The sequence below is a fragment of the Bombyx mori genome, chromosome 12, assembly GCF_030269925.1.
Source record: "Bombyx mori chromosome 12, ASM3026992v2".
Lineage (NCBI taxonomy): Eukaryota > Metazoa > Arthropoda > Insecta > Lepidoptera > Bombycidae > Bombyx > Bombyx mori.
The window spans coordinates 7,412,241-7,424,808 of record NC_085118.1 but is presented as its reverse complement, the minus strand read 5'-3'; the positions used below and the strand labels follow the sequence as shown (position 1 = coordinate 7,424,808).

Genomic DNA, 12,568 nt, shown 5'->3' with positions numbered 1-12,568 from the left:
AAGATACAGTAGATACAGAAACGGTAGATACAGATATAATTAGTACGGTCTATCCGATTTAAATATGATCCGCATCAGGACGAATCGTTAAGCGACCCAGATGTCTCTAAAGACAGAAGATAGTGCCGGTTAAAATTTAAAAGGAGGCTCCTGATAAACGGTGGTGGCCGTCTTCAGGAATGAGGATCACCAATTGGGAACATATGTAGTTACAAAAACAATAACCAGCTAAACAACTTCATGGTATTGACTTTATATTGTATACATACTACATTCAACTTAGACTCGATTTATTCGAACTTCAAAGATAAAAATGACTCTATTCGTTTTGTTGTTAAAAAATTGGAGAACTCGGAGGCCGCAATTTTTACAAATGACATCGTGACGTTTATGCGAAGGGTGCGCCCGACGACAAGTCATCATGTTACTTCTTTCCTATTATTTCAAAGATCTACTTTTTCAGATGATAAATGTTTCTCAACAGATTTCCTTGTAACTTTTAAAACAAATATTTGGGCGCAACGAAAAACATTATTTTTTCGGCTATTTCAAATTAAATGTCAAATTATCATTTAAAAAAATATATTTTGGAATAACTTACATTGCGTAGAATACGTTTTTAGAGATTTATGCTCCCAAGTAAGTTGAAGCTTTAACCTCATTTCAATGTGGTGAAAAAAAAACCCAAAATAAAGGAAGGAATTACGTCATCTAACGTTATAGCAAACGTATGCAAATGCTCCAGCGTTATTACACGCCAATATTGCCTTTACATCATTTCAAAAGCGAAACGCTATGTTATCTGCATATGTTTTGAACTTTTTACTCATAACAATCGCCCCTCCGCTACTTGTATTTTCTTTATAATTTATTCCGTTTCTCCCCCTACACATCGGCATCGGTCGCTGATATTTTTTATTCGATTAGTAAACCCCTAAGGTGTTTTTAGCCTTTTTTCGCTCGATTTTCTTCGAAGCTTTGTTGACTGTTCCGGGGGCTACAATGCTCATTTCTTTTGAATGAACAAGCTTATTTATTCTCTCAAGACTGTTTACTGCCTATCGAACGAACCTACCTTAGTCTGAAAATGTAAGTGACGATGAAATGTGTTTACTTGGACTAAAACTTTATTAACAGTCTTTATCATAATCTTGTTTTTTTTAATTGTTGCGTAATTCGAATGATCATGCTATTAAATTCGTTAAATGCCAAATTAAATTCGGTACAAATGAGAATGAAATTAAAAATAGAAGTAATAGTGACCGGTTTCCTGAGACCGCAGTACTTACACACTCGATTTGTTCTGGTGGAGGCGTAGGGGATGAGACGAAACTTTTTGATGGATCGGACCGAGTTTGTTTTGCATGCGAGTGATATGTCTGAAATAATAAATGTTGAGGCGTCGACATTTCCCCGACCACCCCTCCTGAGGGTGTGCTAAAACGATTTTTGATTTGGGTGTCAAGCAAATGTTTTACGCAGCGACGCTCCGACAGGATTTGATTTTCTTAATCGATTCCGGAGAATGCAAATCCGGAGTGTTTGTTGAAACGCGACCGTAAATGCAATTATATACATTAATTTCGTATTCAAAAGGCTTCAATCGACATAAGAGAGCGTCGTTCGACTATGTAAATCGAGGACACTATTACCGAAAGCTTTGTTTAATACTTAAGTTAATCAGATTATGCATACAAGGACGGTTCGGAACGGAGCGGTCGGTAGTTCGGTATTAGGTTATGTGAACGTTTCTGTATTAACTAATCAACGTACGTTGGCTTTGGTGGGTAGATTGCAACGCATTGTCCGCGCTCGTGCCCCGGAATATCTGTTTAGGCCACTACCCATTCTGTAATGGCAATGGTTAACGTTAACTAACTGCGTTAAACTCCGATATATGTTCATTACGCCGTTCACGTGTCTGCTAATACATACTACGATAGAAAGTAGCGTTGTTGGTATTTTTTTATTAATACGCTTTTATTAGCTTCAGACGTGTGTATGTAACGGAATCTTTGAACATGATTTTGACCCCCTTTAAAACGTCGGATTAACTCAAAATTTGGTATACTTATTAAGGAACGATGACAATTCAATATTTAAAAAAATATTGAAAAAATGCGTGGGTGCATGGTATCAGTAGTTTATAAATATTTTATGAGCAGATATGAGTAGAAGGGTTATTTTGATAATATCCTGAAAAGCACCCCACGCTTTTTTACAATAAAGTCATTTTTTCTTACACTATTTTTAATTCAAATTTATTAAAATTTATTTTCCATGTTTTAGTTGGATTTTCTATAAAAGCGTATTTTGTTAGTTTTTTTAAGCTATTATTCATTTGTTTTCCACATCTGAAACTGAAAAGGATATAAGTACCGAATTCTAAAACAAGACATTGCTGAGATCCATAGAAAATTTTATTCAAACATAGTGTACATTATGTATAGACAACGCACAAAAAAAACTCTATATAATTTTATTCCTAGTACAGTTAATATTATATTAGGCTTATTATAATAGGCTATAATTTTGTTAGTTCGGAAAAACAATACTTCTTTTATTCTGTGAATATAGTAGTGCTTTATTGCGTTTATATTTACTAAAGCTAAGCATTTATTCAAACAAATTTGCTTCCCCCGAATGAAAAACTCGATTTTCCCGTTATGACTTGCAAATTACGCGTTATTTTTTCCAGTTTCACAGTGATTCCTCGCCAATTTTCTTTATGACAAGTGAATGAATAATGTTATTTGGTTGCGGACTTTTCGCTCCTCCCTGACAGTCCGTGAGGGAACGCCACAATTTATCTGAAAGAAACATTTTTTTATGTAATCAAGTAAATAAGACATAAAAAAATGTTTCTTAAAACTTTTTTTTATTGAACATTTTTAATTACATTAGTTTTTTTTTCACTTTTTCTATCATTGGCGAATAATAATTGTAGCAAGTCTAGTAGTCACACTTTACTGTCACCATATTAATTAGGCAAACTTACTTATTGAAAATACTCACGCGTCATTGTACGGTGACAGAATATACGTTGAATCATTATCAACTCTACAAAGGTTCACCTGTATCGGAAAATTGGCGCGCAAATTTACTGAACACTAACAAATAAAAAAAACCCGCACGTTGTGATTTTATGTATTCGATAATACACAAATATAAGATAGCTTGCTCCATGTATTGTGGGTAATGGTATTCAACATATTTTAATGCTATTAACAGAACCACTACAATTACAAGTACTTTTGTAAAATGCCTATAATAAATTAATTTAAAGTTGCATATAAAAATGAATTTGAAAATAGATGGAATAGAGATTGAAAAAGATAAAATCCTCTCCTCTGTTAACTAAAACACTTTAAATTGAGTACTAAGTGAACTTTTAGTGTATCATCAATCAAACCAACACTCACATAGAGATAAAAATGAAATGAAGGAAATGAAAATAATTTCTTATTTTATTTGTTTGGTAGTTATCTTTTGTCCGATCGGTTCATTCGATTCCTTTTCGTATTCGTCAAGGATCTGAGGGGCCTTGTTAACAGCTCTAGTGGATTGATAAAAAATATCATTCATCATATTAACGTTTTGAAGCATGAGCTTGTTTCCGATATTCGTTTGTTTTTTAACAATCATCCCATATTATTTGATCTCATCAAAGTGATAAATTACAAAGTCTCGTCTCTTGTTCTCAGAATCCATTCTTCATAGGCTTTTAATATGAAATACAGCTGTTTTTGAATTTATAAAAATGTACCAACGCAGATAGAAAAATGATTTACATATTAATGGTGTCGGAAATGAAAAATATATTAAATTCAAACAGAGCTTCGTGACTCGTCAGTAAAGTGGCAAACGACTCTATTCTGAGGGTTCACTCACAGATTAGGATTGTAACGCAGAGACTCAAGATGACATCGATCTGTTTACTTATCTATGGCTGTTTAGTTTATATTCAAATAAGTTCTTATAGTAGGTACTAGTATTAAAACCGGAAACTAGTACTGTACTAGTTACTGAAAGTAATTTAATCCAAATAGCGTTTAAGTATATTCGATCCAGTAGAATTTTATAAAACAATTCAAATACTTTTAAATAATATATAAGATTGGATTTATTTGAAAGGTATTATGAAAATATAAATGGATACCGTGATCATGGTGCTTTTAACGGCATTGAAATATCAGAAAGACACTATAATAAAAAATCTAAACAAAACCAATTACATATATATTTTATTCATATAGTGCATATTTGTAAATTTAAAATAAACGAATAACTACATTCTCATTTAATTTAACTAATATCTCTGTTCTCTTTATACTCTGTGACCACAAAAGGGTTCCGCGAAAGCTTAAAACAGCCACTTATTATGTATGTTACATTTCACTTTCAGACGTCATTTATATTCAAATGCTCGAAAGGCATTACTGGGCAAAAATTGTAACATTAACCCCTCCTTTGAAATGAGCGAAATTGGTTTCCGAAACGAATTCATTTTTTAATCTGTGTTCCTTTTGATAAAGTTTCAGAATTTGAAACGACGTGTTGTGGATAATTAATGAATTACTTTTTTGTTTAAATTAAAAAAAATAAGACTACAATTTTTTTTACGTTATACTAATATAGAAGAAATGAGGCCTATAAAATCAAAGGCAGCTAAATCCAATCTGTCAAATATTCAGGTAAACTCTAAAAATCGGCCCAACACACGTCATTACGGATCCTCCCTATCCATCGAAGTACTGCTTTTGCTAGGGCCAGTGTTAGCAACACTCCCGGCTTGAGAAGCTGAAATAACTTTGTTCGGATAGCTACGATATTCTTTATTTTAAAGCAGATTTATAAAGAATGAGAATATTACTAATAATCAGAATTTTAAATGATAAAACTTTGTTTATTAGTACTTAGTACAGAGTAAAAAACTGAATTTGTTAGAGAATTAGCTTAGCATTTGTTATAACATGAAAACACTAAAGCGTGTCCAACTAATTAAACAAGATAGCGCCATTATTAATCCATTTAACGACATTAAGGCGTTTAGCTGCCTTTGATTTTATAGGCCTCAAATATAGAAAAAAAATCGTACATCTATAGCCCGCGGTTTAAAATAAAACTAATGTTCGATTTAAAAAAAAATGCCAATCGCAAAAGTTAATAATCAAATATTAATAAAACAGAATCGAAACGGAAGCATCAAAACTTCAATAATTTACAATCAAAAAGGAGCTAAGGAATTAGGGTGGCTACACAAGAGATCCGCATACAAAATGATTACACACGCCGTCTTCATCCGCTCACAAAGGACCCAGCGGGGTTCTATAATATTATACGTCTGCCTTTGTAGTAGTTACATAACTCAGTGGGAAGCATGCTTTATGGTTTCAAATGATAAAAACGTTTGTCAGTAGCTTTGCCAGGATTCGGTTCGAGAGGTAGCGTGACCGACTTTAGACACAAGAGCGGAACGATATATGTAATTAATTATAAGTATTTTGTCGAAATAAAATTTTATTATTTGTTTTTAATGTCGGATCGCGTTGTTGTTGCAGATTGCGTGACGAAAGAGGCGATATGGAACGAGTTATGGCGATGGATAAAGCTCGCGAAGGATCGCATAACGGTAAGAAATATTGTTGAATAACTTAAATATACAATGATTACATCCAGTAAATTAGAGAAAGAAGTTTTATAAAATAAAAAAAAATTGATTTGTGATGTCGTGGGACACCGAATAGGAACGAAGTTCCTTATTATAAAAATATTAATTTTAAGTTCTACGAGTATTCGAGGTATAAAGAAAATAATTATTCGGGTATACATTTTTTATTGATAAAAAAAAGCTACTTTACAAAGTTATCAACTTAATTTTATTCACAATGATTTATAAAAAATATGAAATAATAATATACAAAGAAACCGCTGTTTATATGAATAATAATAATAAACGTCATCACGTAGACTATACATTAGACACTGTATAGCCATCATACTAAGACTATACATAAATAATAAAAATCTTACGTTACGGACGTTTTTTTCCTGCTTAGGGTACCCTCCCCCCCCATAAGGAACTTCGTTCCAAAAATTTAACCTTAGATGGTCCGGTAAGCTCATTCTCCATCCAGTGTTATGCGGTTACCGAGACCCATAAGCACCACAGCATGTATGCCGTTTGCTACTCATCTTGAAATATCAAGGCGAAATCTCATTTGAACTTAAATAATAGAAGTTCCACTGGCAGACCGGAACGTATAACTGCTTCACGGTAGAAGGCAGAATGATGGTATCGACCCGTAAACCTACAAGTGGTAGAAAAATAAGAAATTAGGTTGATGGTTATGTTACAACAGACGAATGGTAATATTAACTGGTGATAGGACAAAGTGGTCGTGGTAACTGGTAGTAGGACGTATTGTGAGTCCGCACGGGTAGATACCACCACCCTGCATATTTTTGCGGTAAAGCAGTAATGCGTTTCGGTTTGAAGGGTGGCGTAGCCGTCGTAGTGTACGTTAAAAACGGAGACCTTAGAACTGATGTCTCAAGATAGGTAGCGGCATTTACTTAGTAATGTCTATGAGCTCCAGTAACCACTTAAGATCAGGTGGGCCGTGAGCTCGTCCAACCACCTAAGCAATAGTGATAGTCATTAGGAAGCTTTGTATAGTTTTGCTCGAATTTTCCAATTTCTTTAATGATGTCGATTAAAAAGCCACATAAACTGACTGTGTAGCTCATGGTTTTTTTTATTGCTTAGAATGCTTAGATGGGTGGACGATTAAGTAGTTACCGGAACCCATAGACATCTACAACGTAAATGCGCCACCCACCTTGAGATATAAGTTTTAAGGTCTCAGTATGGTTACAACGGCTGCCCCACCCTTCAAGCCGAAACGCATTACTGCTTCATGGCAGAAAGAGGCGGGGTGGTGGTACCTACCCGTGCGGACTCATAGGAGGTCCTACCGCCAGTGATTACGCAAATTATAATTTTGCGGGTTTGATTTTTATTACACGACGTTATTCCTTCACCGTGGAAGTCAATCGTGAACATTTGTTAAGTACGTATTTCATCAGAAAAATTGGTACTCACCTGCGGGATTCGAACACCGTTGCATCGCTACATACGAATGCACCGGACGTCTTATCGTTTAGGCCACGACGACTTTTAATTGTGTATTTTCATGTATTCATGTATTTCGTTTAATCGCTAATACTAACGCTAGATTGATTTTATGACAGGTTCATCGCCAGGACATAGTCCGGTGCTGAACTTATCTAAGTCCGGATCGGGGGGTGATCGCGAACGTTCTGATCGGAACGACCGTGAGCGCGGCGAGCGAGGCGACGGCTCCGCCAGTGGCCGCAGCTCAGCAGCGTCACGCCGCACTCCGCAGCCGCCGAGGATGCCTTCGACAGCCACAGCCGCTGTCTCCCCTCGCTCGCACTCCGATGACAGCGACGCACCCCTTTCCGACCAGGACGACCACAATGTCAAAGACGAAGATGAAGGTTTGTTGCTTTTTGTGAATATAGCTGTCTCACTTTTTTATTTTTTATTGCCCTCGTAAGCAGACGAGCGCACGGCCCACCTGATGGTGAGTGGTTACCGTCGCCCATGGACTTCAGCAATGCCAGGGGCAGAGCCAAGCCGCTGCCTACCACTTAAACATCTTTGGTAAAGAAATTGATTCGTTCCACGCAAATAAAATTTTGTTTGTTTATAATAACACTAACGGTCCGCTCCGGCTCCCCTCGGGTCTTTAACAAAAATTTCAACGATATTTGACGTTGTTTTATTTTTTTAAATAAAAGAACACTTATTGCGGCATAACTATAATAGTTAGACATGTGCTGTTGCGACACCTTTTGTAAATAATAATTTGTTCTACAACGTCGTAGTACATTATTTTATTCTATCATGAATAGTTTTCGCAGGACACGCAATGTAAAGAATAATTTAGGTAATTTTTTTACACCTTGGGTTACTTTATTGGAGTTTTAGTAAGGATCCAGAATTTTTTTCAAAAAAGATTGTATCCTGTGTCACTCGGGAATAGTGTTGTAACTAGAAGGTTATTAAAATTGAATATTATCAACACTTATTACTAAAACAAAAGACAGTGAGTACTACAAAAAATATATTTTGTAAGGCGATTTTTATGTATTCTTTAGGGCTTAGATAGGTGAACGACACACGGCCCACCTTACGCTATGTGGTTATCGGAGCCCATAGAGATCCTACGTGAACTCTACCACCCACCTAGAGACATGAGATCTCAGTACTATACTATGGCGATTAATAAACGCATATAGGGTTCACGTAATGAAATGAAGTATTAACTAAACTAGCTATTTTCAATTTAATCACGGTCGCGCATGACAAGAAAATGTTCGAGCAACTTTAACACGAGGTATCACCCGTTCGTATGGGTGTATGTGTACATGGCGTGTAATGTTGAGCAAAATTACCGAGTAATAGCCCAGAAACCTTCAGCCATTCATATTTTCTTCGCGAATTATCAACCATAAAGCCATGGTGCCTTTATTTTGACGGGATACGATTAAGTTTAAATCACCCGCACATTGTATGATGAATTAGCGGAACTGTTCAAGTAATTATGTTTTTTTTGTTCCTAAAGTAATTTACGAAAACTTTAATGTATATTCGAAAAGTTTTAATTTATAACAGCTACAATCAGAAATATACAATATTGTAACATACCCGATCCTGTAGACCGAATGGTAAACAGTCGACGTCGCCCAAAACACGTCATTACGGATCCTGCCGATCCATTAACGGTGCTTTTAGGTACCACAAGCACCGGTCACCTTCCTCGTCGAACCCGTCGCTTGCGACGAAGGGCTCGACGAGCCAATTAACCCACAGACACAGCCCATTGGGTTTCTTGCCGGATCTTCTCAGTGGGTCGCGTTTCCGATCAGGTGGTAGATTCTGCGAAGCTCTGCTCTTGCTAGGGCCAGTGATAGCATCACTGCAGTTTGAGCCCCGTGAGCTCACCTGCATGCTAAGGCGAAGCTAAAATAGCCTCTCAAGGTTATCAGCAGAGGTAAAAAAAAAAAGAAAAATTTAATCCGTTCAGCGACTCGAAAGAGAAAAGTTCTGATACAAATCTCAATGTGATGTCTTAATACAGCACGTTATCTTCATCCTGTCTGATACAATCGTTATAATCCTATCGATTAGAATTCGTTTTAATGATGAAAGTTTATTTTGGACGATACATTAACATTTCTCAGAAGATTCGGCGGTAGGCAGCAGTTTAGCTCTACCTTTGGCATTGCTAGCACCCAGATAAAAAATTTAGCGCATATAACAATAAAAAAAACATTATTTGACATATAAAATATAAAAATATTCGTTGATTTTGAATATACTCGTATAGCAGAAGTAATTCTTGAACTAGATGTAGAAAGCACTAACGTTCTCAACAACATAATTTATAATTCACCATTTCGTTACTTTACGTTGTTTATCATTCAAGCAGAAAGTAGTTATTAGATCAACTTCAATGAACAACAAATGCTGTTACGGCTGTTTTAAATGGAATGTGAAACTGTTTAAAACAATTGAAAATAAAAAGAATTATTCGTGTGTAAAATAAGTATGTGTTATGATTAAAATCAAGTTTTCTTTTTCTCGCCTGCTTATTGGCCAACGAAACCGTAGAGTAATCAAAACGCCGAGACTTTATATATATTGAATATATCAAACTAAACAAAACTTTTTTTTAATTTTTTTATTGCTTAGATGTGTGGACGAGCTCACAGGCCACCTGGTGTTAAGTGGTTACTGGAGCCCATAGACATCTACAACGTAAATGCGCCACCCACCTTGAGATATAAGTTCTAAGGTCTCAAGTATAGTTACAACGGCTGCCCTACCCTTCAAACCGAAACGCATTACTGCTTCTCGGCAGAAATAGGCAGGGTGGTGGTACCCGCGCGGACTCACAAGAGGTCCTACCACCAGTAAAATATATCTGATATAACTTGCTTCAGATTAGTTCAGATCATCTAATGTACCTACGAAATGATTGGCATGATTGATTGTAGGCAGACAGAAGACCTTTCAACTTTGATATTCAAAAAAATTCGAAAATCTCCCGAATTATTTAACTTTAAACATTAAAAAGAAGTGCCATGGGAATGTTTGTTTAATAACAAATAATATCTAGTGCTCGAAACAACCCCTCGTTTTCTAGTTAGCGTAATTTTATAAACAGACCGAACCATAACAGCGGTTGCAAATGTAAATACTTGAAGCGTACAATAGCGAAATTAAGCGAAACAATACGGATTGTGTATTGTAGTTATTATTACAAGCCACACAAAATGATGAGAGACCGTGGGAACGGATCACTGCCAACGGTTTGAAGGAAAGTTTATGAATTAAGCTTCAGTTGCCGTGTTAAAATATAGTAATAATTACTCTTAAATTTCAGATTTATGTAAAATCCTTGAAAACGGATACATATTTTCGTATATATGCATAACTACTAGAGGTCACCAACGAACAACTGCGATTTGCAAACGTGCTCTATGTTTATTTCTTAAGTAACCTTTCTGTAATATTTCACAAATAAAATCTAACTAGACAAAGCAATAGCAGATTCTGGCTTGGTATATGAATATAATCTCACTAACAAAAGTAATAGAGTTTAAGTTCGTTAAGTACGTTTTGTGAGGTTGTTGTTAATTGGTCTTATTAGGTAGATGGTGTTGTGACAACACGAGAGTGCTATCGTGCCCATCGACAATGACGAAACGATTTTGTCTTCATTATTTGATGAGCGGTCACTATCTTGTCAGCTAAATTAAATGTATCGATATATTATTTTGGACCGTGAGAGATGCTATTCAAAACTCATTCTTTTTTTTTGTGGACACGGTCCGTTATTGACACAAGACGTACATTATTGTAATTATCTCGTCAATTTTTATTGAAATCGTGAACTCATCGCCGTGTTTCCCAACATCGTAAAATGTACCAGAAACATTGGCTACGGCCACATAAAATTTTATGAAGTCGACATTGACAAGATTTTTGCGAATTAACAACTCGATACATGCTGGATATATTCTGTCAGATGCTTCTAGATGTACGACAGTGAAATATATCTACGAATCTTAGTTGTTGTTGGCAAGGTTTTTTCCGCAGTATCGTAATGAACAAAACTGTTGGGCGTGTCGTTTAAAAATAATAATTGCACTTCATATATTTGGTGATTCACATAACAGATATGTGAAAAATAAAGAATTTAAAATATACGTAGATGAAGTAAAAATATACGATTTGAACGTTTTATCGTATTTATTGGTGATAGGGCATATTGTAATCCGTATGAGTAATTGTAATTGTTACCGTGCTGTTTTACTATTTCTGTTACAAAGCAGTGATGTCTTCTGCTTTGAAGGATGAATTAGCCGTTTCACAAAGCAGTTCAAATGTTCAAATGTTCAACAAATGTTCACGATTGACTTCCACGGTGAAGAAATAGCATCGTGTAATAAAAATCAAACCCGCAAAAACTATAATTTGCGTAATCACTGGTGGTAGGACCTCTTGGGAGTCCGCACGGGTAGGTACCACCACCCCGCCTATTTCCGCCATGAAGCAGTAATGCGTTTCGGTTCGAAGGGTGGGGTAGCCGTTGTAACTATACTGAGATCTTAGAACTTATATCTCGAGGTGGGTGGCGCATTTACGTTGTAGATGTCTATGGGCTCCAGTAACCACTTAACACCAGGTGGGCTGTGAGCTCGTCCATCCATCTAAGCAATAAATTAAAAAAAAGTTGCAATTTCCACTTTTTTTCTTAACTTAGATAGTGCTGTTCCTAGTAGTCTATAGTCTGTAGTCTATAAGCTCTTGTAAACAATTAATACTAATAAGAAAATGCTACAAAAACAAATGGAACGCTTTATTGCTAATCCTAGCGAATAAAATGGCATTCCTCATAACGGAATTCGAATCAGAATGCGAAACACTGTATCAAAGCTTAGTACCGGCGATTACCACGCAATATCGATGTTTATCGTACTTATAATTACAATTCGAATGAATGATACACGCGATCGATTCAAAAACATTGTACGTTTAAAGGGCTGCCAGGTTTTATTTCTTTATGGTTCCTTTTATGGTAGACTATAACAATGTTACTTACGGGAATTATATATATTTTTTTTAATTTATCAATGTGTAGTGGTTACATTAATAGAAAAAAATGTTACCTCAAAAAAAAAACGATTCCATGGTCCCAGAATGAGAGTTTCTCCTGCGTTATTGGTGCAGGAAACACGATGTAGATTAAACACACCTATTAGATTAGAATAAGTGTGCTTAGGTTTTTTAAATCCTATCACAAAGCGGTTTTTAGAATGAAGTAGTGGTAGGACCTCTTGTCTACTGGTGGTAGGACCTCTTGTGAGTCCGCACGGGTAGGTACCACCATCCCGCCTATTTCTGCCATGAAGCAGCAATGCGTTTCAGTTTGAAGGGTGGGGCAGCCGTTGTAACTATACTGAGACCTTA

The 12,568-nt window shown here is 35.9% G+C and overlaps 1 protein-coding gene across 7 annotated transcripts in view; it reads left to right on the top strand.

Moving 5' to 3' along the window:
• LOC101745682 (dachshund homolog 2) overlaps nucleotides 1-12,568 on the top strand; it is a 175,685-nt gene that overhangs the window by 106,677 nt on the left and 56,440 nt on the right. For all 7 annotated transcript variants that reach the window (XM_038014487.2, XM_021350080.3, XM_021350079.3 and 4 more), the window contains 2 exons: nucleotides 5,562-5,632; nucleotides 7,255-7,524. In XM_038014487.2, the coding sequence (XP_037870415.1) occupies nucleotides 5,562-5,632; nucleotides 7,255-7,524 (341 nt within the window). The remainder of the gene's footprint in view (nucleotides 1-5,561; nucleotides 5,633-7,254; nucleotides 7,525-12,568) is intronic.